The following is a 27,514-nucleotide window of genomic DNA, read 5'->3' as shown; positions in this document are numbered from 1 at the left end:
GAAATGACTCTGCTGCCCTCAACTAAAGCATTAATTTACACAAAAATGACATTTATTTTTTGCCTCCTATTTTGTGTCCTCATTCAGAGTTGACCAATCAACCAATGCAGAGAAAGAGGAGTAAACTCCTTTAACCCAAATGAAATCTTCTCACACATCATGTTTCCTTCACACTCAGCAGATGAACTTGGTGGTCACTTTAACGTAGTGATTCACACTGCAGGTTACTAATAACTAGTGTGTGTGTGTATGTTTGTGTCCCGCCTGTTGGCGTCCTGCAGGACAGAGGACAACTTTGCAGCCTTGGCGGCGTCTCTGAGCTTCCACTGAGTGAACAGTCCAGGTGGACCCGCCCGTCCCGTCCTGTGAGTGCCCACCAGGATGAACACATGCACCCCCTCCCTTCCTCCTCCTCCTCCTCGTCCTCCTCCACCTTGCCCAGTGCCATCTTTGGGGGTGGATATAAATATCTGTGAAGGGACGATGCCTTGTGAGTGTTGCTGTAAAAGCTCGGAGCGACCTACAAGTCAGGTTGTTGATTTCATTCGTCATGAACGGGAAATTAATTTAAACCTGTTGATGTGATCTTTAAGTTTTATCTGCATTTCTGTGCAGTTTTATATTCTTGATATTATTATTATTATTATTACCACCAGAGGGCAGTAAAGCCCTAATGATAATTTCTAGAAGGTTTTTTTCTTGCGAAATATTGAAGATTTCCAGCCTGTTTCCAGTAAGTAAGCATATAAAATAAGATTTCTTGAGGTCAAAGGTCACCTTCTTGCAACAGGAAGCAGATATATCTTCCTTAAATTTGTAAAGAATCACACAGGGATTAGAGTGATGGCAACAAATATCAACAGAGGACCGAGCTTGTTGCTCCTGCTGTGGTCCTAACAAACCGTCCAGCTCCGTCCTAATCAGTCGTAAGAAGTCAGCCGGCTCTTTAGTGTTCGGCCGTGCAGAGGCAGGAGTCAGGGAGAGGCAGGCAGAGAGGAATCCTAATTGGTCTGGAGCTAATGCGGCCTCATTAATCTTTTAATCCTCATTTCCTCTCCGCCTTTGTGGCCCCGTACCCGCTGGCCGTGAACTTGTCTGGCCCCTGTTGCAAAGTCAAATGCTTCTCTGGCGCTGCCCGCTCCCAAAAAACATCAGCTAAATAAACGCTTCTCATAAACAAATTCTAAACATCATAATGTTATTAAAACATCTTGAACATTGTGTGATTGACTCATCTTTTATTGACCTTCAGGTAACTCATCCTCTGGTGGCCATGTTGGAGGTCTTCAGCTCCATGAACAGCTGTTAACAAGGGATTATGGGTACAAGGAGACAGATGCAGTACATCCAACCATGATACAAAAGGTGAGGTCTGACACTTTTAGGAACCCAACATTGAACAGGTGTTATTGTTATTTTAGTATGATGGGATCATATAATAATAACTTTATTTAAATAATACAAAATAACAAGAAACACATCCAACAAAGTTTATAAAAGTGAGTTTGTAGTAGCGATTTAAGAGAAATGAGTGAGGTTGCAAGACAAAATTCAACAGGAAGCTTTTCCAGAGTTTTGGTGCTGTGACAGCTAAAGCACACTTAGATTTAATCTATAGATCGGGGGACTGTTTGTAGAGCTTTAGAAGATAGGGGCATAAAAGTTCACAGATGTTTGCTGGGGATAGAACATGTTACGCTTTAAAAATAATCAATCCTGAAGTTAACTGTGAGCCAGTGCAGGGAGGCTAAAATGGGGGTTATATTATCTCTTTTGTTTGATCGAGTTAACAGCCTGGCTGCAGCATTTTGTATACGTTGAAGGCGTGAACGTGTTTTATTGTTTGGGCAGGTGAAGAGTGAATTACAATAGTCAATTATTGATAAAATAAATGCATGAATAACTGATAGAATGATAGAAATCATCAAATTTTTTGAAATAAAACAGGACTGACCTACCTATTGATACGTTTATCAAAAGTGAAGTTGGAATCGATAATAACTTATGTGGTTATGTTAAAAATGATTGCATAAAATTTGATCCAACAAACAAGCTTCTTCTAATCTAATCTGACACAAACTCAAACTGGAACTTGTCCTCTGACTTCTTCCAAGTCCGGGTCGCCTTCATTTGAGCAAATCAGATCCAAAAATGTAAAAAAAAAGAAATAAACACCTTTACAGGACCTTTATTTGTTTTCTTACAAAACAACCAATAAACAATGCTTGAATAAGAAATAACAATGATTATACAGGGATTAAGATATATACAACAAGAAGTATGTGACAATATAAAACAACCAAATAAATAAATACTCATACAGAGGTTTGGGTTTGTAGTGTAGAACCTGAACATGATGACGATTTACAATAAAATCTGTAGCTTTTAAATGATCAGTCTGACCATTGAATGAAATAGCTGCTTGTAATCATGAAGTGTTTCATGTAAGATGAAATAATAAATCTGCCATTTAAAGAGAATATGGTGTTACAGATACTGAATGATGAAATGGTCTCATTAGCCTAGCTTAGCACAAAGACTGGAAGCGAGGGGAAACCATTAGCCGAGATCTATGAGCTCCAAAGCTGCTTAATTGACATGTTGTATGTGTCAGTATTGGAGTTTGGAAGTGTTTCTGGATAAATAACCACTTCATCATCACAATGATCCAGTTTTCATACATGCACTCAAGAAACCAGGTTACTCAGAGAGATCAGGTTACACAGGTAACATCCTCATATCATTTAATCCTACCTGTCAACACCTGCTGCAGCTGCAGATGCTTAGCAGAGAACACATAAATGGTAGTTTATCAAGAAATAACCACTTCTAAAAGTCTTTTTTTCACGTGTTTTTGCTGTTATCAAGTTGTATAAACCTAAATTCCCCACCTGCTTCCAGTTTTTTTCTAAGTGCTCAGAGATGAAACCTTACTCAGCTTTGTTTCCCAGTGAAGAGACACTTTGGGTTTCCATTTGACGACGCTCCGTTTCACCTGAAGGTTTTATCGGTGCTGATTGAACTCCAACTGTCTGGTGTCTGTTGGTTGTAAGTGGGTCTCAACCTCGGGCAATAGGGAGCTGAAAAAAACAAGAAGCTTTTCTAATGGCTGACACTGAAAAGCAACAAGAAAACATGTCAAAGTAGCAGCCTAAAACCTTTTCTCCTGACTTCCCCTATGAATTTGTCAGATTCTCAGATTTGCCTTCTTTAACTTTCATGACAAATAGGAAGCCTAGATATTAAGGAAGGATTTGCATACATCATTTTCGTTTCCAGCTGAAAAACAAACGGCCTGTGCCTGCATGGTGCAAAAGGAGGTTAAACAGCTGGAGATCTTGAAGCTGAATTTTGGCAAGTTAAAAAGATAAAATGTTCACAATCAAAACACCGCAGCGCTGCATTTTGCTTTGATCACTGCAGCATTCACATCCATATTTTTTTGTTCACTGCGCTTACATAATACATCATCATGTGTCACTGGTCAATTCATGAGATTGGATGCATTTTCACGTGTTTCTCATACATGTGTGAGTCTCAGACCAGCTGCAGAGAACATAACTGAGACGTTTGTGCATTCCTTCCTAAAGCTGCTCAGCAAGGCACCTAAAATGCAATTATGGCATTTGTTTCAGACCTTTATCTCATTTCGAAGGAGTGAAAACCTGACTAGAAGACTTTTAAATAGCCAAGAAAAAGGAACATTTCCAGGCCACATTTATTTTCTTTAAGTTTAAGTGATTGACAGTCATTATAAAGTCAAACGCTGAGCCCCCTTTAACTAAAAATCAACGCTTCATGTTCAGTCCTTCTTACCACTCTGGAGCAAAGAGAACCAGAATATCCACTCCGGCAGGCGCAGACGTTGGGTCGGACACATCGACTGCCGTAAAGACATTTCTGTTCACAGTGAGCTGAGGAGTAACACACATACAAACGATACGTCAGAGGGTACAGTAACTCCTGGACTATGCAATCATATGAATCAGCCAAGTTTTCTGTGGCATATTTTGACTGGCAGCCGAGTGATATTAAGAGTAGATGAAATGCATTTTCTGTGGATGAGTTTGTGTGTATTTTGTTGGGATACTCACGGATCTGACAGAGCATGCCTTGCCAGCCCGGGACGCAGTGGCAGGTGTTGGCTCCTACACACTCCCCTCCGTTCAGACACTTCTGCAGACAGCTGGCTGAGAGACGACACAACACATTAGAGCTGCAAGGACTGAAGACATGACTGCTCTGAGACTTTAAGAATGAAAACGGCCTCCATTTACTTCAATTCATTAAGACTTCACCGTTTTTGGATTCTCCATTCACCGCGGAGGCATGAGAGAAAAACAAAGTTTTCTTTAAGAATTCAAGGTAGCACGGGGCGAGTAATTGATTGAGTAATTAATACTTCAGTTCCTCTTGTTTTTCAGTCATTTTAGTTTTCTTTCATTATTTTTAATTATGTTGGAGAGGTCAAGAAAGTAACAACAACAATGAAGGAAATGGAGGCAAAAAAAAAAAGGAAACCAAATGTTGCAGTAAAGATCAAACCAGGTGTGGAGACTTTACAGATGCCTAATGACAGACGACAGGCCATCCAGATGAGTGACAGGTGTCTAAGGTGTTCACTGATGAAGGAGGAGGGCGGGGCTGATTACACACTGCTTCAACAGATAATGCTTAGCTGTGGTTAATCCCCTCTTCCTTGATGTTTGGATGTCTTTTAGGTAGCCGTCGCTTCAGCAGCATCTCCCTGAGAAGTCTGAAGGTCAGCCCCATAAAACCCTGCAGACATTAGAGCTGATGCTTTCCATATGGGAAGCGTCTTTGTAAGAAGCATCTGTTCACAACTCGGCTGGACAGTGTCACCGTTCCTGCTCCAGTTTGGTGAGTTTTACATTAAGATGACGCACTCTTAAGCCATTTATCAAGCACATATTCTCTAATTTCAGCTTCTCAAATGTGAAGATTTCAGTGTTTCTCTGTTTTGTATCATTGTAAATTGAATATCTTTGGATTTGGTCGGACAAAGCAACTATGTCTGAAGACATCTTATGATGGGCATGTTTCACTATTTCTTTATATTTTATGGACTGAACAATAATCTTATGAGTTTTCTGTTTTTGCTTTGTTGGCTGGATAGTTTCTGGACAGATTGATCTCGTGCTTAACAAACAAGTTTTGGTGTCGATTTGTGATGACATTGAGAGGGAAAGACAGGCAGGTGTTCACACTGATGCATCATGGGATCCAACAGGTTGGCCCGGAGGAGGATGATGTTTTAAATGTAAAGAATCTGTACGGATCTGATTCCTGTACCACGGCACTTACGTTTATCACATCTCTTTCCTCGCCAACCTGACGGACAATCGCAAACATCTGGGCCGACACACCTGCCGCCGTTCATACACATGGGCTCACACACACCTGCAGAGAGAGCGAGAGAGAGAGAGAGAGAGAGAGAGAGGAATGATTTAAAGGTGAAGTGAGAAGCAACATTACAGGACTAAGTGACCAGATTTTATTTGATCTTATGTAGAAAATTCAGCTCATTAAATAAAAAAGAGGAAGAGAATGAGATGGCAGAAGAAGAGAGCGAAGGATGAGAAAGAAGATGGTGGCAAAGTATGAATATGATGAAGAGGATACTGCTTGAGGAAGATGTAAGGAAAGCAGGACGAAGAGGAGGAAGAGAGGGACGAAAAGCAGAATCAAGTGGAGAATGTTGACAAATGGAGGAAGGATGATGGAAATAAATTGGACAAAGAAATGATGATGAGGAGGGAGGAGGACGAAAGACTGACTTTTCTCGCATCGCCTCCCGGTGTATCCCTGCAGACAGGAGCACACGTTGTTTCTAATACACAGACCGCCGTTCTTACAGGGAGGACTGCAGACAGCTGGACGAGGAAGAAAGAAAATAAAAATCAACCATGGGAACTTACTCTGTCTGAAATTCAAATGATGCCTTTTTAAACCTGATTTAAGAATAACCCAATGAATGCTTGAACTACTGAAACACTTATTGATGGCTGAAGTTGTAAATGTACCATTCTGACACTGTGCTCCGTAGAAACCCCGAGGACACTCGCAAACATTCAGCCGACCACACAAACCTCCGTTGAGACACACGGGAGAGCAGAGAGCTGGAGAGAGAGACGAGAGCATCAGCACTGAGAGGTCAGTACACACACACACACACACACACACTAAAACACTCTTAAACACACTCACCGGTCTCACAGGACGGTCCGGTCCAGCCTGTCAGACACATGCACTCGTCTGGAGACGCACACCGGCCTCCGTTGTGACAGTGACGGCTACACACCACTACGATCAACAACAAGAAAACATCACAACCATGACAGTAGGAGTAAGAGAAGTGAATATGGAAAAAACAGGAGTAACGGTGAACTCACTGGTCTCACAACGAGGTCCAACAAACCCATAAGGACACGAACAAGTCTGCAGTCCCACACAGGTGCCTTCGTTTTCACACGGTAACCTGCACAGAGCTGCAGAGACGCATTTCAATTAGTCATATCATTTCTAACAGTTCATTCATTATGTGATGGTTTATAATCTTTACTTTTCTACCACGACAAATTTAAGAAAATTAATTAATTTGTAATATTATGGGAAGATGCATAGACTACCGCTTTTGTCCACAGGGACCGCCCAAATCAACACATGATTAAAGTTCCTTGTAGTAGCTTTAACTGGGAAAAGGAGGCAAGCTTTACCTTCTTGACAGGTTTCTCCATGAAACCCTCTGAGACAGTGACACACACCCGGAGCAACGCAAACACCCCCGTTCACACAATCCGGCTCACAGATGGCTGAGAAAATATGGATGAATATAAAATAACAACAATATACAAACAAATAAATACATATAGAGAAATAATAGCTAAAATAATTTATATAAGCCGTTTATTTGTTTACCTGTCTGGCAGTCGAATCCAGTGTAGCCTGGTTTGCAGCGGCACGTGTTGGGCGCAGCACACTCCATGTTCCTGCCACACGTATGCCTGCAAACAGCTTGAAAAACAGACAGAGATGTTAAAGCTGAAGGGGATAAATGTTTTTCATAATTCTTCCTATCATTAAACGAGTTGAAGAGCCGTACCTCGACAGGCTCGTCCATCTCCTGTGTATCCTACAGGACACCTCCCGCAGCGGAAACCCTCATCCATGGCTGGTTCACACGGGACACCAGGAAAACATGGCCGGTCAGCGCAAGTCCTCACATGTTTGTCCACCGTCATACCAATCCTAACTCCTGGCTGGATGGCGGTAGCTCTTTGTAGTGAGGGGCTGTACACCGTCTTTCCCGGCGTTGTGAAGGTCAATGCCGGGCCCATCTGCGGCATCTCTGGACCTTCAGATCCAGGCTCAGCCTCATCACCATCTGCAGAGAACTCTGACTCAGACAGCGAGTACAACGGAGCAGTGAGGGCTGCTGTAAGAGGGAAGGCGGGTCTTGGAGGGGTCCAGGGTTTGGTCTGGGTGGATGCCAGGTGGTTGAGCTGGGGCTGGGTTGTCTGTTTGGACTGCGTCACTTTGCCAGGTGTGGCACCAGTCAATGCCCTTTCAGACTGCTGGGAGATAAACATAGAATGAAGGTGATTGTCACCTATACATCAAGATGAGGCACAAAAATGGTCAACTCACCTTAGAGACCGTCACATGGGGAACCATAAAATCCCTGGAGATAGTTGTGCTAGATCTGGTGTACGTCCTGGCGTCCGATCTGAGGTTGGCACTATGGCGGGGGATGTGAGTATTTGCAGTGACATGGAGGGCGCTGTTTGATGTTCTGGGAATATCTCTCAAAGCAACAGTGACCGCCTCTCTCCTCCCTGTCCCGCCTCCCCTCCCTGAAGCAGGAACCTGGTGTGGTGCATTATCTCGGTTAGCTCTGGTCACAGACCAGGACAGGTGTTTGATGCCGTGCCTGCTGGGCAGGTTGGGAAGGTGGAGCTGTGAGACTTTGCTGCTGCTTCCGTGCTGGGATCGGCTGGTTTTGCCTAGCGTCTGCTGCTGAGGGAGGTGATTGGATGCTGAGGAAAGACAGGAGGTGACATCAGTGCCTCAGGCAAATTAACCCCTCCGCCCAAACAGTTATTGTCCAATCATAGCTTAGAAACCGTAACTAGCCTGTCACAATTTCTCCACATGCTCCACACAAATTGATGGTGGCAAATCTGTAAACTGCATTTGTGCTGCACGAGAATAGAAAAATAATAATAAAGTAAAGTCAAGCGGGAGAGAAGGGAAATCTGTTTAAATAATGGCATCTTGGACAATCAATCCTTGCACAAATAAAATGTTAAGAGAACAATTTTTCTGCAGAACAGCATTGCAAAATGATTTAAGGGATTCATGTCTTGTTTGAGGCTGACTGACTCATGTGCATTAACACTTTGTTCCGCATTGTGACTTTCCAGACCAACACCATCCACAGTAAAGGGACTTCAGTTGGAATGAAAGTGCCTCTTCTCAGTAGTTAAGATCCCCCTGCTCCACTTGTGACAATATAATGTTCAGCAATCTTCTGTTGAAACTTTGCGGCCGAGCGTCCAGGCTGTCTCCGAACACTAAAATTGATTTAACTGCTGCAATAACTGTGATTCCTTCCAACCAAGAAAAACAACATCAGGGAAACCAGAACATAGTAACAACAAAATAAAGTAGCCCACAATGTTTGGAGAGTTTCCACATTCCTGACAAATGTTTTCATCTGGATCTGCTTTATTTAGTCATGTATGTTGATATTCATGCATGTATTGTTTTATTTGTATTCTAATTTTCTTTTATGTGAATGGAGATGTCACAACTAGGTGTCAGAGCTGCAGGTCCATTGATTACAAAACTGCAAAATCAAATGTTCAGAAAGAAATCCCTTACCTGCCTTGGCGTTCTTCATGCAGACGCGTCCGTTGCCGTACAGGCCGGGCGGGCAACGGCCGCAGACGTAGCCCACGTGTGGCGGCCTGCGGTTGATACATTGGACCCCAGGGAAGCAGGGCCTGCTGGCACACGTAGCCGACACATTCACAGCCGGAGACTGACCAGATCCTGAGACACAAACTGTGGTCAGAAGGGCCTTCCAAGCGTCCATTAATAAGTTGTTAAATGTTGTTAAATGGACTCAGCAGAGTCCACTACAAGTTGATAGACATTGTTGGAAACGTTGGGCTTACCTGAAGCTAGTCTGCCACTTCCCGCAGGTTGGACTACAGTGGATGTCTTGGCAATAGTGTTGCTGATTTTGGGCTGATCAGGCTTGACTTGGTCCAGTGTAACTCCTGAGATGTTACTGAAAGTGTCTGTGTTAGTTGTGGATGTGTTAAGTTTAATTCTACTCAAAGCATTAGTCTTTGTTTGGGACATGATTGGTGTAACTGCTGTGACGCTCTTGTTAGTTTCTGCCTTAGTGAGCGCCGGGTTCAGGCTCTTTCCTGGAATCCATCTCAAAGCAGCGGTCTTAGTTTGTGATCGGTTTGGGTCAATCCTTGGAATTGTCTTCCCCGCCTCAGCCCTTGACTGCGGGGAGCTACCACTTGAGGTCTTCCGGAAAGTGTCTGTCTTTATTTTGGGTGGTTGCAGCAGAACATCTGGTATCTTGTAGACCGTCGGAAGAGGAGCAGATGTGGGAGAGATGGGGACTGCTGTATGAAGAAAAACAAAGATTATATTTTGGATTGCCATATGATGCCTTTATCTGATGCTCTGGAATTACTTCCTATTCAGTCTCTAGATCACCCACATTGCAATGAACCAATAGCAAAGAGGTGAAGGATTGAAGAATATACTGTAGCCTGGGTGGTTGTTTTTAATAAGACAGACGCTCAGCAAGAGATGAGACTTTGGATCGAGTTTGTGCAAAGATCTCAATGAGGCATGAGAACCACTCACAGCCTATCAACACATTTACAAGCCACGAGCGTAGCAGGAAACACTGGCAGCAAGTCAAACAAACCTGACTCTGATTTACCCTGCGTTGTCTCGGCCAACATCTCTTGCTTAACAGAGGCAGATTACATCATCACAAAGCTTCTGAGTCTTGACTTTTTCGTAAATTGATTAGTTTGATGTTGTTTAAAACAGAGCTTCTGATCTTTAAGAAACTACTTCAGCAGTATTTGTACTTTAGACATGTGAACCTAGTCTTGACTCGTGTGCTTTTGACTGCAGCTCTGATGTCAACAGCAGACGAAAGAAAAAAAGAAAAAGAGTCAAAGAAAAAACCTTCACCACAGTCGGCTTTGCATCCATGACATTTATGATTTAGGAACTTCCCGGTGCAGTTCCTAACGGCCCCCTGACACATGCATCTTTTGCACTGAACTGAACAAGGAGGTCAAATAAGTCAAACCAAAGTCCCTTTGCTGGAGACGTTCAGAGGACTAAAGCAGTAAAACAAAGAGGATGAGGAAATCCAAGGAGTCTACTTTTACAAAGTTCCATAAAAATGACAAACAATACGTTGCTGACAGTAATTCATGCTGCGTGTTTTGCCGTGAGCCAAGTTTTCCATCAGGGATGATAATGTCTTGAAACATACACCTCGGTTTGCTTAGATGCCAGGTTTGGAGGTTCTTTGATTACTCAAAGGACAACAATGCAATTGCAAGAACCCAACACAAACACTTGAGATGATTTACAACTGCTAATCAGCCCAGGTTTGTTTTAAAGCCATGTATTATGAACTTTAAATACACAAGTTCTGCATTTATCTGGCTAGCACCTTGTTGAACTTTTGCACATCATAACATCTATGTCAACCTGTCACCACAGCTAGAAACGAACCTGGCTGCCTCAAATAAGCATGGTGATGTGTTCGCTGGTAGCATGAATGTAAAACAACTTTGCGTTCACATGACCTCAGAATGGAAAGAGAGACTGATTAGCCTTGAAAAGTTTGCAGGAAGTAACAAAACAGCCGCTTTAACTCAAAACAAAGTGTGTCTGCAACCAAGAGGAGTTCCCCACTAACCACTAACTAACAAATACAAACAAAGCCACAAACAAGAAGCCACAAATGAGTCTTTAAGTTATGCAGCCTTGCAGCATTCATTCCTGCTTTACTACAGACTCCTAGCTGCTGGGAGGTGTTCACTGTGAAGCAGCTGCAGGACCTTTATTAATATCAGACGTATAAAAATGTAGTATTAGCATCTATTAGTGATGTGTTTACTGTGTACTCTGTGCATGTACACAAACAAGATTGAGCAATTTAAGCTTAGCTGGAAGCAGTTCTCCCACAGCGGCAGTGTTTTCAAAGCATTAACTCCAGGTAGCAGTCGCTGCAACTCAAAGTGAGCACATGGAAGGAGGCAGAGGTATCAGCGGCCATCAGCCATCTGGTTTCCATTCAACGCCAGTACTGTGTTCTTCAGAGACGTTCAGGGCAGTTAGCTGATGCTCTTATCCAACTTGATAGTACAACAGCCGCAGAGAAATCTTTGCATGCAAATAATTATATAGAAAATGTTTTATTATGTGAGCTCTTAGAACTCTACACGTCATTTCAACAGCAGTATCTGATGTTATGCCTCTTAATGTGATCCAGGTTCGGTGGTAGGAGCTTTATCATCATGTATAACGGGTCTTGTTTGTGTGCACTGTAAGAAGTTCTGTGTGAATATTGTCTTAGTAGCTGATCAAAATTGAACAATTAAGCCACAAGCACGGTATCTTAAACACCTTAAACATATGCATAGTGTGCTCATGCTTACCTGTACATATTGTCCCGTTTCCCAGCATGCCTTTGGGGCATGGGCCGCAGCCATAGTAGCCAAAGCTGTTGAAGCACTGGACTCCTGGGAAACACGGCTTCCTTTCACACTCATTGATATCTTCCAGGCACGTCACACCTGCCAAAACCACACACAGGGAATTGTTTCTGCGATCATAAAGCATAACTGTGATCCTCTACACCTGCAAACGTTATGCCAGAAACACCCAACAGATGTAAAGCTTTTAGTGAGCTTTAAAAATCAAGGGCTCTATTTTTGTGATAGATTTCATTATTCTTACCTCTCAGCCCCGGAGGACACCCGCATCTGTACCCGCCGGCTGTGTTAACGCACTTGCCGGCTGTGCACGGGGCTGACAGACATTCGTCCACATCCTCGCCGCAGAGGTCGCCCTGCTGACCCTCGGGACATACACACAGGTACTTCCCACTGCCAGCAGGGAAATTGACGTCCGTCACACATGTACCTCCGTTCTGACACCCACATGGCACCACGTCAATCTGTGTTATAGATGGAAAAGAGAGACACTGTTAAGACACAACCTGATATATTTAACAATGTTTAAACAGTACTGTGAGCATTAATGCCCATAAATCCTTCCTGCACCCTCTGATCTCTCCTTCTCCAACTCTACCTCCACGGCGAAGGTGCTCTGGGCATTGCACTCGTCCGACAGCGTGAAGCGAAAGGAGCGCCTCGATTGACGTCCTTCCTCCTCAGGAAACGATGGGACCCTCCAGATGAGGAGGCCGGCGGGCGAGAGGACGGCCCCCCTCGGCCCCTCCTCCAGCTGGAAGAGGAGTGCCGAGCCCTCGGGGTCTGATGCTGCGAACTGGAAGACAAAGTTCTCCCCGGCAAATGTCCGCAGGTGGCTTTGAAGCCGGTGGAAGGCCGGCGGCTCGTTGACTGAAGACAGAGGAGGACAAATTTGAGAAACAGTTATTCCTTTCTTATTTACCATTACATCAACTACAAGCCTTTGTGTTTCGGTGACAGAATCTACTTCCTGTCCTGAAATAAACTCTTTACAAGTGAGCTTGCCTTGGCAGAAACATTCCTCCAGCCAGGCTGTTCCTGGAAGAATCATTGTAAACACACATGTCCATGTCTGGAGGGGTTTCCAGCTTTTCTTTCCACATGGAGCTCTCAGATCATGTGGCATTCACTTACTGAGATCACTATTTCCCCGCAGATGTTTAATAGGAAGAAAGTGACAATAATCCCACGAAACACCTTCTCAGCATGATGGTTATATGTTAAGAAACTGATTAATTCCTAACCTAACTGTCTAGCTATAACGCCCTGGAAACAGTAAGTTGTGTAATTGTATTCTATTTTATTGTTATTTTATTAATTACTTATTATGTTGTATTTAAGTTGTAACATTTTATTCTATTTTATTGTTATTTTATTAATTACTTATTTTATGGTATTTAAGTTGTAACATTTTATTCTATTTTATCGTTATTTTATTATTATTAGATTATTCTTGGAAACTCATTTAAAATTCAGGCCTGAAGGATGAATGTGAGACTAAACAATGTGTTAAGTTGGTCATTCATCGCAGTGCACAGCTATTACAGCCTCACTGTTACAACGGACCTGTGGTTTGTTGAGTGTAAGTAAGGATGATTGTCAGTGTGTGCAGCTGTGGTAATCAAGCATGTGATTTACCCCCTCTCCTCCGCTCCCCTCTGTCTCAGAGTGGTTAAGTGACAGGTCAGGGCATGCTGGGAAACTTAAACCTCCGCTGCTTTGATCTGCTAATGGGGACAAACAGGACCACAGTGGGACGGCTACCACAGTAACAGCCTACCACGACTGCCACTGCACTAATGCAGTAAGATAAATACTGTTATTCATCATTAGTGGGCTACAAGCTGAGGCAGAAACACGTCCTGGAGGAACACTATTCTCTAAAAAAAGATTTATCTTCATTGAAACTAAGGGGCCAAGCAGCTCCAGACTAAAAGGGGTGCAGGACACCCTTGTCCACATATTTATGGCCATATAGTGTGTACTTTTTATATAACAATGTCTATTTTTTGACTGATATGTACAAATGAAACGTGTCCAGGCAGATTATCTGTGGGGATTTTGTTGATGTATTAAAAAGGTTGTTCTCTTTTTGTAGGATGAGATTCACAATGAGTTGTTTGTACCTTGATTCACAGACCAGGTGAATTTGGAGGTGTCCGGGTCACATAGGAGGCAAGGGCTGCTGGGACTGGAGACTCCCTCTGCGAAACACATCCCGTCGATGTTACACGTCTTCTCCTGGCAGCCAGAGACAGTAAAAAAAAAGGTTTGTTTGTGTACTCATATTTACAACGTTGTTTTAAAACGCTGACATGTTGAGGCAGAATCCAGAAAGGTTTGTTTTTCTTGTGTGGTTTTATCTGGAGATGCCAGGTACATAACAGGAAATCAGCATATCATCTGCTCCATCTCTGCTTAAGTTAATTCAATTTAGTTCAGCTTTGGCAAGCACATCTCTTGGTGTCTTGCTTGTAAGGTTACATGTTGTCCTGTCTCCAGTCCCATAAAAAGCTGTTCCAGTAACAGCAGGACCCCCTCTGTACATTTGTCGGGTTTTTAAAAAGCCAGCTGCTGCATGTTTGGAGGAAATCACACCGTCTCTGGTTTAGTCATTCAACCAGCTACAAGTTGTTCAGAGCGTATAAATCGCTTCACCACACTTTTCCACTAAACACGCACTGAATCACATCTGTCTCCTAGTTCTGTTAACAAGTGACCTGTTGCAGTCATATGAATGATGACTTTCCTCCCTTAAAACGCAAGAAGTTGGTGAAAGCTTCACCTCTGTGGACATTTTTAAAAGAAACTTTAAGACATATTTTTTTGCCTGGCTTTAACTTAAGGTGCCTCATCATTTGTTGCCTTAGTTTTAAGTCTTAATCATTGTTTTGTTTTTTTATTCGGGATGTAAATTGGCAGATTGAACTTGTTTTTGTGAGTTCTGTCTACTTAGATTTTAATAAATGCAGTTTTTGACAGTCATGAAAGGGTTTGTTTACTGTAACTGGTGGCATGGGTTTTCTGGGACTGAGCTTGAAAAAAACATTGAAATAGTCATTTTTTAGTAAATGTTTTGAGTCATCAGTGTGGAGGAGATGAACAACTGGGCATGGAGAAGAACACTTGTTTTTTGTATGCGAGTTACCTTTAACTTACAGAGTCCTGAGCGCGATGCCTCGCAGACCTGGCAGACGCCATCGTAGATTGTCAGCACCTTGGCCTGGCTGTACTGTGAGCCATCATTGGTGACCTGGGATAAGAAAGAGAGGAGCTGACGCTGGAAAAGAAAAAGCTTCTGACAAAACAGCCAACAAACAACAAACGAGATCAGAGACATTACCTTAATCTCCCAGCGTGCGTATGGTTTGTCGTCCATCATGAAGTCTTCTGTATTGACGGCCGTGTTGCTCAGAGATGGGACAACGCAGTCTAAAGCTTTGGAGCTGAGGAAGGTGGCTTTTGTTCGCTGTTTTTCCCCTGGAACCCAAACTCCGTTCATGTACTGTGGAGGCAGAGCAACACCATCCAGGGGACATATTTAATGGCCCAGACACACCAACTACTCGACGTCAAAGAATTAGCGGCGATGAAGGCCGACTGTTGCCTATGTCTTGGCAAAAAAGTTGCACTCGAACACAGCGCAAGGACTACAGCTGAGGACTAGTTAACACGTACGTTCTGCGCCTGCGTGACAGGAAATAACTCTCCACACCAGGAGGCGCGGTAGTCTGTATTCGTCATTCAAAATGGGAAACCGGAAGACCGAGGACAACGCATATACAAGCCGTTGTTATGATACGTACATGAAACAAAGCGGCGTCTGCCGACCATTTTCAGACCACTCTCACTCATTCCAGACGGCCATGTCGCTGTGAAAATATCTGTGTACTGGAATGATCAGATGAGATGAAGATGAACAATGAGAAGAGCCTTACGTGTTTTTCTTCTTGACTTTACTCGCTGGCTTGCTTTCCTCAAGTCTGTTTCTCTTCTCGTGCTCTGATTCGTTTAAGCTGAACAGCCAATCAGAGTGATTTCTCTCACCGACGAGCTCCACCGCCGATTCAACATGCTGAATCAGCTGAAAAGCCTCCTACATGGGCAGTCTAGAGCCGACGATGCGGGACACAATGCAAAAACTAGGCAAACAGACGCTCACCGACGGCCTTAAACTGACCGAAAGCTGACAATCGGCTTGGTGTGTCAAGGCTTTCAGCCCGACCTTTGACCTTGCCTTTCCTCACCTTCAGTCTGGTGGCATGGCAGCTGAGATCGGGAGAGTCGATGAAGCCGAGGCCGAAGACTCGAATGTTGCGGCAGTTGAAGGCGCGGATGTCACACAGTCCTCCATTCTCCAAATCTGTTATTTCTACTGGCTGGCCTATCAGAGGAGCACATTACAAACCAATCAAAAGAGAGAATATTAGTTATTTAACAGACTACTCTTCATCATCAGAAAAATGCTTATGTTTTGTAGTAAGGCAGGGTAGTTTGAGCATGTTAAACACATAAAACTTGACCTGCTAAACCCATTAAGGATTGGATCAACAGTCTCTGGATACTCACTGATGGCCAGGCTGCAGTCGTAGAAGCTGTAGCTAGGATAGCACTGGCAGCCCCACTCTGTACACTCTCCATTTCCGTTGCAAAAGTTGGGGCAGCGCAGCGCCGTCACCACCTCCCTGGACGTTTCCGGTGGGCCCACCTCCAAGGTTCTTTGGGTCCGGTTTTCCAACAGCCTCCTCTCGCACTCGTTCTCCAGGTATGGCAGCAGTGCCTCCTCCCAGCCCAGGTCGTCTTTGAGCTGCAGGTCAAGAATGCAGAGATCCACGGCTTCGTCCAGACGGCGTCCCAGCAGCCCCCGGCACACCACACCAACAGTGGAGTTGGCCAAAGCTATCTGGCACACCTCCAGAGCTTTGGCTGAGGTCAGGCCACTTGGCGTGGGCCACTGAGGTTGCACCTCCGGCCGAGCTTCCGCCAAGTGATCCTCAGGGAAGAAGTAGGCAAGGTTCTCCAGGTCGGCCTGGCTGAGGCTCTGAGCAGCAAAGACAGGCTGGAATTCAAATGACGCCTGTCTCCTCGTCCTGCCAATGGAAAGCAGAAGATCCTCCTTGAACTCATCGTCCAGTTCAACATCACCGTCACTGTTCTGATTGTGAAACCGAAGATGCCTCCTTTCCAGAGGATGACCATTAAAGACAGACAAATCCAGGATGCTTTCCTCTCTCTCTGGACTCTTGATGTATTCCACTGTTGTGTCCATAGAGGGGAACACAGATGTGTAATCCACATTATCGTATGCTATGCAGTCGGAGTGAGCGGACGGATTGTATAAGTTCCTCATCCCTGTGCCAGCGTCATGAGAAGTGCTGTATCCTTTCTGGCACTGACAGAAAGGCCTCCTGAACTCCTGCGTCGTCCCAGGAGGCGTCCTGTCAAATAAACTTTCACCGGGAGCTATCCTAGCACACACGCAGAAGAAAGGACAGGAACAAATAGCTCTGTGAAGAATCCACCATTTCAGCCAAATCTAAAGCTAGAGTTTGAAGTAAAACAAACATTCATTTTTATTTTTAATTGTCGCGGACTGACCTCCAGCTCTCTATGAAGCGATGCAGGTCATCAGGGCCATAGGAGCCGCCATCAGAGCCGTGGAAGTCGTTGTTTCCATTGTGGTCAAAGGTGCCACAGAGGCCTTGCGTGTTGCTGTAGTCAACGCTGGGCACCCGTACGGACAGGCTCATCCCCCAATCGCCAACATCGGCCCTAACAAAGGCCCCGGAGGGAAAGATCAACTACAAGAGGAGAGTCACATCCAGCAGCTCATTAACATAATCTCCTCATGCAGCAAAAGAGCTGCGCAAACTTGATCAAATTTATGTGATGGATGTAATCAAAGTCAACTGACGGTTCAAGCATGAAAAGATGTTTGATGATTTTTCCAAACAAATCTGCACCAGTGTCAAAATGTTCGGATACCTACGGTGACCTTCTTCCCCTGGTGGGACTCCAGCACCCTGACTCGACTGCCCTCCCTGTCGCCGAGGTTCTTCAGGGTAAGCTGCGGCCTGGTTTCCTGCGGCTGGCCATTGCACATGTCAAAGATGGCAACGTCGTTCCCCTCTCGCGCCGCAACGCCACAGTTGCAGGCGACAGCGTAATGTCGGCTGCCGCAGTCCCACTGGCGAGAGTGGACCTCAAACTCCCTGACAAGGCTCCGGTAAAGGACAAAGGTGCCCGTCTGCTGGTTTTCATAACGCCTGCACAGAAAACAGAAAGACATACAGATGTTTTAGTGAAACTCAAATTACCATCTGACGCCTGCTGATAACCGATAAAGAGGTACATTACCTGCCGTCCAGAGTAATGACATGTGGGTCAGTCAGAGAGTAGCAGATGGAAGTAGGAACGTCCTGGACCGTCACCTGGGTGCAGAGGAGAACATACATTAGGGGGCTCCACCATGTGACCCTTTGACCTCGAGCTTTGAAGTTTTCACCAGACTCCTCTGCTCCAGGCCCTTTAGAGACACAATGTCTGGAGGGCTGACATCATGTCTTACAGAATGTAATAGCTTGTGTTGACGCAGCTAATGACTACGTAGAGCAGCGCTCTAGTCATCAGGCACATTTTTGGCCCTTAACTCCCACCGTCCCCTCCAGTTTTATAAAGCACTGTGTGTATATGTAAACAGTATGACAGAGGGACCTGTAATTAGAGCCGTCTTTCTAATTAAAGTTTGATAATTATATTACTTTATTCTTCATTTAGTTGCCCTCTTAAATAAATTCCCCCCAGGACTCCTGGAATCCCCAAGGGCCACTGGAACCTCCTCAAAGACCCCTTGGTCTCAAGGAGTCCAGGAACGGCAGTAAGGACCACGGCCTTGGCAGTTTGCATACCACAGGACCCCTAAGACCCACTGAAGAGCTTTCGCTACAGTTTGCATGTCTCCAAATCAACTTTTCGTGAATCCCTAGAACCTCTGCGTTGACTATGTTGTTAACCTTTCACCCTAAACATGCTCTAAATCAGTGGTTCCCAACATTTTTCCTTAAAAGGACCCCTTTTCTATCATTAATTAAACCCCTGACTAAGTGACATATATATATTTTTTTTTAAAGTTGTCTTACACCCCTTAAAATCAAGAAGGCCTCGTGATCCCCGTGAAGCTGTGAAACAGTGATCTAGATGATAATCACTCCATGCACACATTTGGTTTTCACACTCATGAGAAAACATTATGTATGTTTATCTTTGAACATCCAAGGAGTTTCATTTCAACTCACTTTCAGGGACGTTGGGACGTAGTTTCTCCAGAGTCGTGGTGCGTTGGGTCCCGGCAAAACTCCGACCAGACTTGGCCGATTCCCATCTCGTGTGAAATCGGTGACAGCGGTGACAAAAAAGCTTGCCCCGCCGCAGCTGCCTCCACTGCAGGCGTTAGGCTGGAGCTCCACCTGGCAGGCGGACAGCGCCACATTTGGGGCCTCGTGTCCGAGACCGTCTGTGGATGTCAACACAGCAGTGAGTTAGTGTTAACGGACAGCATGCAGCTGCCTGCACAACTGTTATAATGTCTTCCTGAGCTGGCTTTGATGTAATGATGTACGGGGCAAGTCAGAGCATAACAGAAGAAGAACTCAAGACAAACTCATGAAAAGAGTTTTCTACATTAAACAGCTTTCTGCGAGAACAATTCCTTTTAAAATGTCCTAAATAAGAAGTTAAGGTTAAAAGTATGGTATGTTTGGTCAGCTGTGGTGGTTGCTGCAGGCTCATCCCGTTGCCAAAATTAGGATTTTCTGTCTCAGCACAACAAGATGGTTAACTTGCTGTATACTCAAACACTATCTCCTGTTTCCCTGCAGGTCTGACCTGGGTCGTGGACGCTCAGAGCCAGAGGGACTCCACACTGGTGTCCGTGGTCGGGGCCGAAGCAGGGGATGGGCACTGTGCTGTGGACGGTCACCTCGTGATCTTTACTGTTCTCGGCTATGTGGAGTGAGTCTGGAGAGAACTGAAGAGAAAGAGGGAACAAAGAGGCTTTGGTGAGTTTGACTGGGCAGGTTTCAGCTCTACTAGGTTAGCTTTTCTCTACATTTGCTACTGTATGACTGCTGGCACCCGATTCAACAGTTATCAGGCCATTAAATAGGCGTTATCTGTCGCTATAAGCACCATACTGGCTCTTTAGGTTTAGTCAACAAAACCACTTTACCACAGTTAAGTTTAGGGAAAAACATTGTGTTTTACCTTAAAATAAAATAAGTCCCTATTGACCCACATCTATGGTGCTTATAGAGACTGATAACTGCTCTGTATGTTGGTGTAGATTGGAGTTAAAACATGACACAAGAATGTTTACCTTCAGTCCAGCGTAGAAACCCTCACTTTCTTTTGGAGGAGATCTGCTGTGGCTGGAGTTGACTCTGAAAGTCGACACACTGCAGGAGAACTGCAAGGAAAACATCACACATATGCAAAAGAAAACTTAAAGATAAAGGTATAATAGAGTTTAAATCTTTCTACCAGGGTTTGATTCATTAAAAAAACAAACCTACATAGATCAAGATTAAGATCAGATCAAGATCTGGTTGTGTTTTTAAATTCAAAATTGATTTTCAAGCAAAAGTTCGTCAAGTCAAGTCAATTTTATTTTCATAGCCCAAAATCACAAATCCTTCACCTCCTCCGGCTTCAGGCGACGGACCTGCTTCATCTCTGCATGGCCCTTCGCAGGACATTTGCTCGGTGGTTTACACGATGTTTAAACGTTAACATTTAAATAAACTGGAAATGTATCAAAACATTTCCCTGTGTAGCTCTAAGAGCACTAACATTTAACTAACTCTCCTGACCTTTGACCCAACTCAGCTGCTACATCAACATGTGTTAAAGAAAGGCTGAGTGAGCGAGCCCAGCCCTCTGCAACACGTTCCAGACACAACTAATACAACCCCGGTGTCCAAATATGGACAACGAGCACAATGGTCCACAGCTGTATGAAGGTGAATAGTCCAAGTGACATCACCTCACTTTCAAATAGCATCACGGTGACAATCTAATAGCTTAATGTTTCCTGGCAAGAGGTGATTTCTCCAGTAAATGAGAGCCGTCAGCAGCCTCAAGAAGAAGTTTAACTATAACAATTATTACTCCCAATGCGGAAGTACTTCAGCTGTAAGAAATAAACCCCTGTGTGAGGAAACGTTCAGATTTGTTCTTCGTTTCCCTGCTCACCAGAATTAGTTTCATGAGCGATAATTTAGCGTGACAAGCACAAACGTCTTCACTTGTATGTTGATTTTCCTTGTCCAATCTAAACAGCGACAACCGCAGCTGAATGTAAGATGCATTTCCTCTCCGAGCTCCTTGATCCTGCATTGAAAAAGTGACTTATGGTCTGGACGCACGAAGCCGACCTCAAAGAACTTGCAAAGACAAAGAACTGGCTGATCAAATGCTTTGCATCACCTAGTTTCTTCTGGAAAGAGAATACAGCTGATGACCACCAACATGCACATACACTGAGGAGGAATAACCGCTCTGAAGTCTGTATTCAAACATTGTGGAAACACAAATACAACAAACTAGCCTACTATTTCCATGCCACTATGAATCTGCTCTGCCTTTTCTTTCTCTTTCCTAAAATAAGGACAAGAACTGTAGGTTGCAGATGCTTGCAGAAGCGCACGCCTCCCAAATTTCCCAAGTGCCAAGTACAAGTGCTGAGCTATCAAGAAACCAGTGTAAAGAAACAGCATTGTTGTATGTGTGCATCATGTAAAAATCCCCAGAATTCCCTGTGAAGATTTAAATGGAGAGGTTTAAATGTAAAGCATGTGAAGCGAGGCTTTCCCAACCTGCAACTGATTTAACTTCCCCGCCCTCCTCTTGCTTTCTCTTAACGGGATATGACACACGTTGCCTCTCTGCCTTTACTTTGTGAGGCTGAACCCGAGCAGAAAGAGGTCAGCATGATCCACGGCTTACGTTGCCCACTCGAGGGGTCAAACCCTCCACATGTGCTCCCCGAAACTTTCAGCACGGTCTGGGAGAAATTACCGTTTCTCCGAGCCTGAAGTGAACGCCATCCATCTCCACCAGAGAGAAGGGCTTCATTGTGGATTCCTGCCTGATCTCGGCCTTCATGCTGTGGCCGATGTGTCTGGCCCAGACCACCTGGAAGCCCAGCGGCTGGTTCCACGGCGGCGGGATGAAGGAGCACCTCAGGTGGACACTGTGGCCGATGAGCTCCGGGGTGATCGTCGGCCGGGACGGCAGGGACGGGACGGTGGCTGAAAACACAGACAGCAGATTATCTAAAAGTACCTCGATGATGAACAGTGTGTGGTTTGATTTATATTATCAGAATGTCTCACCTTTGCATCTGCCGTTGACTTCTACCTCACCTGGCGGGCAGAGTCTTGTTCCCAAATCTGGAGTAACTGAAACATGAGATTTATCAGATTTCTTCTCGTTATTATTGTGCAAAAATATTAGCCAATATAACGTTATCAGATTTTTAAAACTCTCAAATATCAATACATGCATCTGCCTCAAAAATCTGATGTCCTGATGTTCTACATGTTTACTATTAGCACAAAGCATCTGAAAACAGATTCTGTCGACCCATCCAGCATGTTCACCTTTAGCGCAGTATCCCATGCACCCCTGCGTGGGCTGCAGTCGGTAGAGCAGGAACTCGCCGCAGTTCCGCACCGTGATGGGGATGCGGAAGAGGCAGCAGTCCTTGGTGCTGCCGTGGAAGAACTGCCAGGTGGCGCAGGCAGAGAGCTGGCGGACCTCGCCGGGCCGCGGCAGGGAGGCGTCCTTCAGTGACAGCCACACCGGAGCCTGTGTACCACAGCGGTTCATCTGCAGGTGGGGGGGCGTCAACAGAAACAGTCATTACCTGCAGCGAGGGGGTTATTATACTCTCCACCTGAGCTGAAGGTGCTCATTAAACCAACCTGATGGATGCTAGATGTTTGCGCAAGCAGAGGATGCTTTTTTATTTACTGATTTTGACAATCAAGTAGAGACACAGGAGGTAGATGTGAACACAACATCTTTTATCTTTGGCGTCTTACCTCAACGCAGGTGGTCGGCATCTCCGCCGGCTTGTTGTTGATCCTGAATCTGTACCAGCCCGGCGACAGCGAGTGGTCACAGATCAGGTCCTGGATGGCTGTGTTCTGGATCTCTGTGGAGTCAAAGTCGACGCTGCGATAGGGGTTACGCAGAGTCCGGTGACCTCCTGGGTGACACTCTGGAGCTGAGGTGTGACGAACAACAAGGATGGTGGAAATTACACACTCATTTAGCAGATGTGTGTAATATCTTTGGATGCACGCCTTTGCTGAAAAAAATATGTTTTCCAACGTAAAATCTCCTCCCCTCACTTTGTCTTTTTTGAGCTCCAGAGCTGTCAAGTTATTCAAGAGGAAATGAAAACGGAAGAATCTCAGGCCGCGATCAGGTTTACCCTGGAGTCACGTCTTTATCTTTGACTGAGTCCTGCTGGTTGTGGTCAGGAAGGGTCTAAGAGGACAGATGTGATCAAGATAGACAAAACAAAAGCAGCTCATGTCATCGTGGGAACCAGAGCACAAAAGCCTGACTGTCCTTGGCTTGACTTTGTGTGGACATTTATTCTCGGCCTTGGGAATAGTAGTTTGACAAAACAATCTTAATTAAGGTCTCATTTTCTCTCACCCTCAAAAATGAAGCCCCTTTTTGAGAACAAAACCACCTCCTTTAATGCACATTAAGAGTTTCAGCTGCTCAAAATAAAAGTTAATTATTAAGTCTTTATAATAATAAAGTTATTCAACACAACAAGGTCAAGCACAGTTGACTGACTGACTGGAACAAACTCAGTTTAAAGGCTTGGATAAAGGATTTAATTGAGCATATTTTAACAATCTATATTTTTTAGATCCTTTGGGAATATGTTTGTAAATTAATGATTTGTTCCTGAGGAACTTCATTATCAAAGGAAACGGTCAGACGGAAAAGGTGCCAAAGTCATGATCTGCTCTTTAAACTGTCAGTTGGTCATTGAGGAGATGAGCAGGAAGGATCATTTCACCCCCAGAGGTTATCTAAATTGCTAAGAATAACAGACATTCCTGTGAGCCTCTCGCCTCTCTAAACTCGCCCCGGGTAAGGACGATAAAGCCAATGGCGCATGACTGGCCTCTGAACACCGCCTGCAGCTGCAGGCTGAAACAACCGGGGAAATTGTTTGAGCAGAACATGTAGTTTTCCACACTATAGCACACTCTCAAAAGCTCTACATCTGTCAAGTGAAATGGGTCAAAGTCGTCAACAGAGGCTTTTCTTAACAAAAAGAACGGGCTGTTCTTTCAGCTTGTCTCCCTGTTTGAGTTTGATTGTGGCGGCTGAGTAAAGTCACATCATGGAAGACAAACAATCTGGGTATTTAGGATGTCTTGAGACCGTCAAAGCCTTGAATGGACAGGGCGAAGTTACTGCCGGTGATTCTAAGCCTAAACAAGGTCTTACAGGCTGAACGTCATGTTGACAGCCATTTGAAAGCAAATGCTCTTGTTTACATCGCCGCCTGTCTGCGTGTACGCCGCGTCTGGGAGCTCCTCTGACAAGATTTAAGGTCACAGGTTGTCCAAACAACCAGGTTTTCAGGCAGGAGGACAATCGGGGAGACTTGGGCTGGCGGCTAAACTGGTCCAATTGGCTGCTTAATAAGTTTACCGAGCCGGAGGGGGGGTGGTGAGCTAATGAAGCGGCCCCCGGAGGGAGAAAGATCCCACTGGGAGGGAGGCCCTCAGCAGCCCAGATGTGCAGTGACTCTGCAGGGAATTCTCCAGTTTCTCAGGAAAGAAGATTAATTTGGGAGAGCGTGATGTTAACACAACTGAGGCTTCGGCTCTGTTTCCCAGAGGGCCTGTCACTCACCACGATAACGGACACTTCAGTCAGACCGCCACAGACAGGGTCATGGGTCAGGAGGAGATCTGCTTAAATGATTTAAGACTCATTATCACAGCAGTTTTGTGGTGGAAAACACACTTGACTGTCTGCATTTAAGATGCAGGATTTGGAAAATATGGATTCTTAAAGACCAGTTGTGATGGAAAAGGTTCTTGACAAGGTGGAAAAGCAGCATTTATACCGTTGAGAGACACAAAAGCTCTCAAATGATACCCTGCACAAGAGGAAAAAACAAGTACGTCTTTGAAAGAAGACAAGAATAAAAAGAGCAGACAAAATGGAAGAAGAGGACAAGTTAGGGCTTCACATACAGAAGAGGATCTCAATTGATTTTTCACACCTGGTTGCCAACTTTGGTCCAAAATATCTAAACAAAAATTTGATGGATAACCATGAAATGTGTGTGTTTCCAAGAGGATGAATCCAGATGACTTTGTGCCACCATGAGTTTGACATTTTGACTCAAATGCATAAACAACTGTTGGATAGATAGCTAAAAAATTTGGTTCACAACATTCATATCCCACTCAAGATGATTTGTAATCACTGTTAGCATGCTAATATGCTGAGCCTGAATGTTCGTATTATATACTTATAACATTGAACACCTCCAAGTTTTTGTCTCAATCTGTTTTTGCAACTTGAGCCATCTTGTGATCTTTTCGTTGACCCACGGTTCTTTGTAACATAGTAAACATGTCATGTTTGGTGGCACAACAAGATGTTTTTATGGATGAGAAGGCATTTTAAGTACCTGGGGGAGTATTTTACAAGTGCTGTTTAAACACATCTCTTTCAGCAAGTTAAACCAATACTGTTTTGTTTTGTTTGTCAACTGGACAATGTGTCTCCTCGAGTTACAGGAGTTGCGGTAGACTTTGTTTTGGCACAGAAATGCCTGGTATTCTTGTCTGCGAGGACCCACTGAGTTTCACTTTACGATGGCCTGCCTTAAAGTTTACAACTGTGTGCTTTGATGTGTTGGTGGACGGCCTGGAGACAAAGATATGAGCAACACGTTGGACTGACGAAGACAGCAGCTTTATGCTCTAGTCAAATAAAGTTCTTATCAGAGAGAGAAAGGCATTATGGGAGAAGACACTGAAAAAGTGTATTATGTTCTTTTAAGGAGTCAATTACAGCTGCATGTTTATGAGGACTTCTGTTTCTTTTATTTCTCTTCATGTTGTTTTTACTGCCCCTTTTCTTCAGTAACTCCTGATTGTAATTGAGTTCAGTGTGGTAAATAATATTTAACACACATTGTCATCTCCCCTATGAGCAACTTCTTTGTTGAATCATCTCCAAAAGCTTCCCTGATGGGCACAAAAACGAGTGGTCTGATAATAACTGATGCATCAATTAGAGGAAAAGTCTCTGTGAGGAAGATTTTAACCTGACAAATTTAATTTTTCTTTGAGTAAAGTGTCTCAGTTTTGTCCTCTGTGTGTGACTTGGTTTGCTCTGATCTGTGATCTCTTGTCTGTCTCTGCAGGTCCATCTAACCTCTGGACCTGCTGAGTGACAGGAATGCATCCTCAGGCCAAGTCTCTGCAGAATCTGCTGCATTTAACAGGCAAGATGTTCTTTTTTTCTGCTTTTTATTTAAAGAAATAATGATTAGAAACAATATATATGTGAGAATCCAATGTCTTTGATATTAGGAATCTCAAGTACACATATAACTACTGCAGCCAACAAAAGGTTATATAACATTCTTACATTTGCTGCTAGAAAAAATATATTACTACAGTGGATCAGTGATAAGAAACCCTCTGTCCAAGGCAGGCGAAAAGTCATACTTGAGATGGTCCCTTTGGAATATCTCACAAACATTCTACATGCCAAAGTAGATCAGTTCCACAATATTTGGCAGCCCTATCTGAATTATATTGGACCTGATCTCTCTTCCATTATCTCTTAAGGAGTCTCTTGAACATGAACTCATATATCCTGTGACTTCCCTGCACTATGGACTATTTCCTATGACCTCCTATGCATTTTTTGATCTGAACTGTACCAGTGTTTGTTTGTTTGTTATTGTTTGTTTTTACATATATTATAAGAAAAAGAAGATGAAAGTTATTTTCGGCTATTAAATCATGTGCCTCATGGATCAAACGGATAACTTGAGTCGTAAAAACAGTTTGCCATCCTCCTACCATGTTGCGCCAACGCTCCTAATTGCACGACCCACAGCAACACCATGCGTAAAGATCCATGGGACAGCAGGCGCGCAGAACCAAACGCGTAAAAGTCCATGTCTGCAGCTGCAGGTCTGTGAGAGATGTAGGCTGGCTTCAGTCGTCGGGTCCCATTGAGAGTTTGGAGAAACGGTGCGAAAGTGGCGAAAACCGTACTTATCCCCCCTGCTCCCGTTTGATAATTAGAGAAAAGAGGCTTTCCTGTGCGGAGGTTGCAAGATGACCAAAAGGAGGAGGCACTGAACTACAGAGGAGTCCTCTCCTCCTAGAGGTGGGTCCTCTGTCTCTCCATCAACATCACGTGCATGCAAATCAATAAATGGTCCATCCCAACCGTCCCAATCAAAGCTGAAATCCTCCCAACAGCGTCTCCATAAACACTCCTGAACTGTTTAGACTCACTTCTGGGAACCACAAGACGCAGATCCGTGCATGAGAGTTATAACATCAGATGAAAGTCATCAGAGACACACATGTGCTGCTGACATCTCTACAACAATCCAAACTCTGAAGCCCAAATGTCTGACT

The 27,514-nt window shown here is 44.3% G+C and overlaps 1 protein-coding gene and 1 long non-coding RNA gene across 5 annotated transcripts; one reads left to right on the top strand and one right to left on the bottom strand.

Moving 5' to 3' along the window:
• The first annotated feature begins 55 nt into the window (after nucleotides 1-55).
• Nucleotides 56-26,361, top strand: LOC119483410. Of its 3 annotated transcripts, none has more exons than XR_005205668.1 (7): nucleotides 56-490; nucleotides 1,253-1,365; nucleotides 4,722-4,881; nucleotides 6,068-6,174; nucleotides 13,934-14,064; nucleotides 19,673-19,852; nucleotides 20,176-20,285. It is a non-coding gene; the product is annotated as an uncharacterized LOC119483410 (long non-coding RNA). The 3 variants fall into 3 exon arrangements; XR_005205666.1 differs by lacking the exon at nucleotides 20,176-20,285 and adding an exon at nucleotides 26,278-26,361 and having other exon boundaries at nucleotides 61-365; XR_005205667.1 differs by lacking the exons at nucleotides 13,934-14,064; nucleotides 19,673-19,852; nucleotides 20,176-20,285 and adding an exon at nucleotides 12,407-12,602 and having other exon boundaries at nucleotides 88-490.
• Nucleotides 2,173-27,196, bottom strand: si:ch211-246m6.5 (von Willebrand factor D and EGF domain-containing protein). Of its 2 annotated transcripts, none has more exons than XM_037761406.1 (33): nucleotides 26,945-27,196; nucleotides 22,898-23,082; nucleotides 22,454-22,682; nucleotides 22,187-22,252; nucleotides 21,870-22,102; nucleotides 20,170-20,259; nucleotides 19,680-19,821; nucleotides 19,091-19,308; nucleotides 18,153-18,226; nucleotides 17,785-18,061; nucleotides 17,394-17,596; nucleotides 16,365-17,263; nucleotides 16,043-16,179; nucleotides 15,139-15,300; nucleotides 14,944-15,048; nucleotides 13,922-14,036; nucleotides 12,394-12,665; nucleotides 12,040-12,259; nucleotides 11,739-11,876; nucleotides 9,201-9,668; nucleotides 8,905-9,075; nucleotides 7,669-8,057; nucleotides 7,124-7,595; nucleotides 6,940-7,035; nucleotides 6,738-6,833; nucleotides 6,414-6,509; nucleotides 6,229-6,324; nucleotides 6,045-6,140; nucleotides 5,799-5,894; nucleotides 5,326-5,421; nucleotides 4,095-4,190; nucleotides 3,817-3,914; nucleotides 2,173-3,080 (listed from the first exon to the last, which is right to left on the bottom strand). In XM_037761406.1, exons 1-33 carry the CDS (start codon nucleotides 27,042-27,044, stop codon nucleotides 3,060-3,062), a joined length of 6,252 nt encoding a protein of 2,083 aa, XP_037617334.1. In that variant the 5' UTR covers nucleotides 27,045-27,196; the 3' UTR covers nucleotides 2,173-3,059. The 2 variants fall into 2 exon arrangements, with proteins under 2 accessions (XP_037617334.1, XP_037617335.1); XM_037761407.1 differs by having other exon boundaries at nucleotides 7,124-7,592.
• Nucleotides 27,197-27,514: the final 318 nt, after the last annotated feature.

Source organism: Sebastes umbrosus, chromosome 24, assembly GCF_015220745.1.
Source record: "Sebastes umbrosus isolate fSebUmb1 chromosome 24, fSebUmb1.pri, whole genome shotgun sequence".
Classification (NCBI taxonomy): Eukaryota; Metazoa; Chordata; class Actinopteri; order Perciformes; family Sebastidae; genus Sebastes; species Sebastes umbrosus.
This window is presented reverse-complemented; position numbering and strand designations above follow the sequence as displayed.

What these genes read in the sequence shown, in the direction of transcription:
- si:ch211-246m6.5 (XM_037761406.1), bottom strand. Translation starts at nt 27,044, where the DNA reads ATGGACTTTTACGCGTTTGGTTCTGCGCGCCTGCTGTCCCATGGATCT. An exon ending in CAGGACTCTGTAAGTTAAAG is followed by an intron (nt 14,037 to 14,943) that starts GTAACTCGCATA and finishes TCTGGCTGCCAG; the next exon opens with GAGAAGACGTGTAACATCGA. An exon ending in CACCTGGTCTGTGAATCAAG is followed by an intron (nt 12,666 to 13,921) that starts GTACAAACAACT and finishes CTCTGTCTTCAG; the next exon opens with TCAACGAGCCGCCGGCCTTC.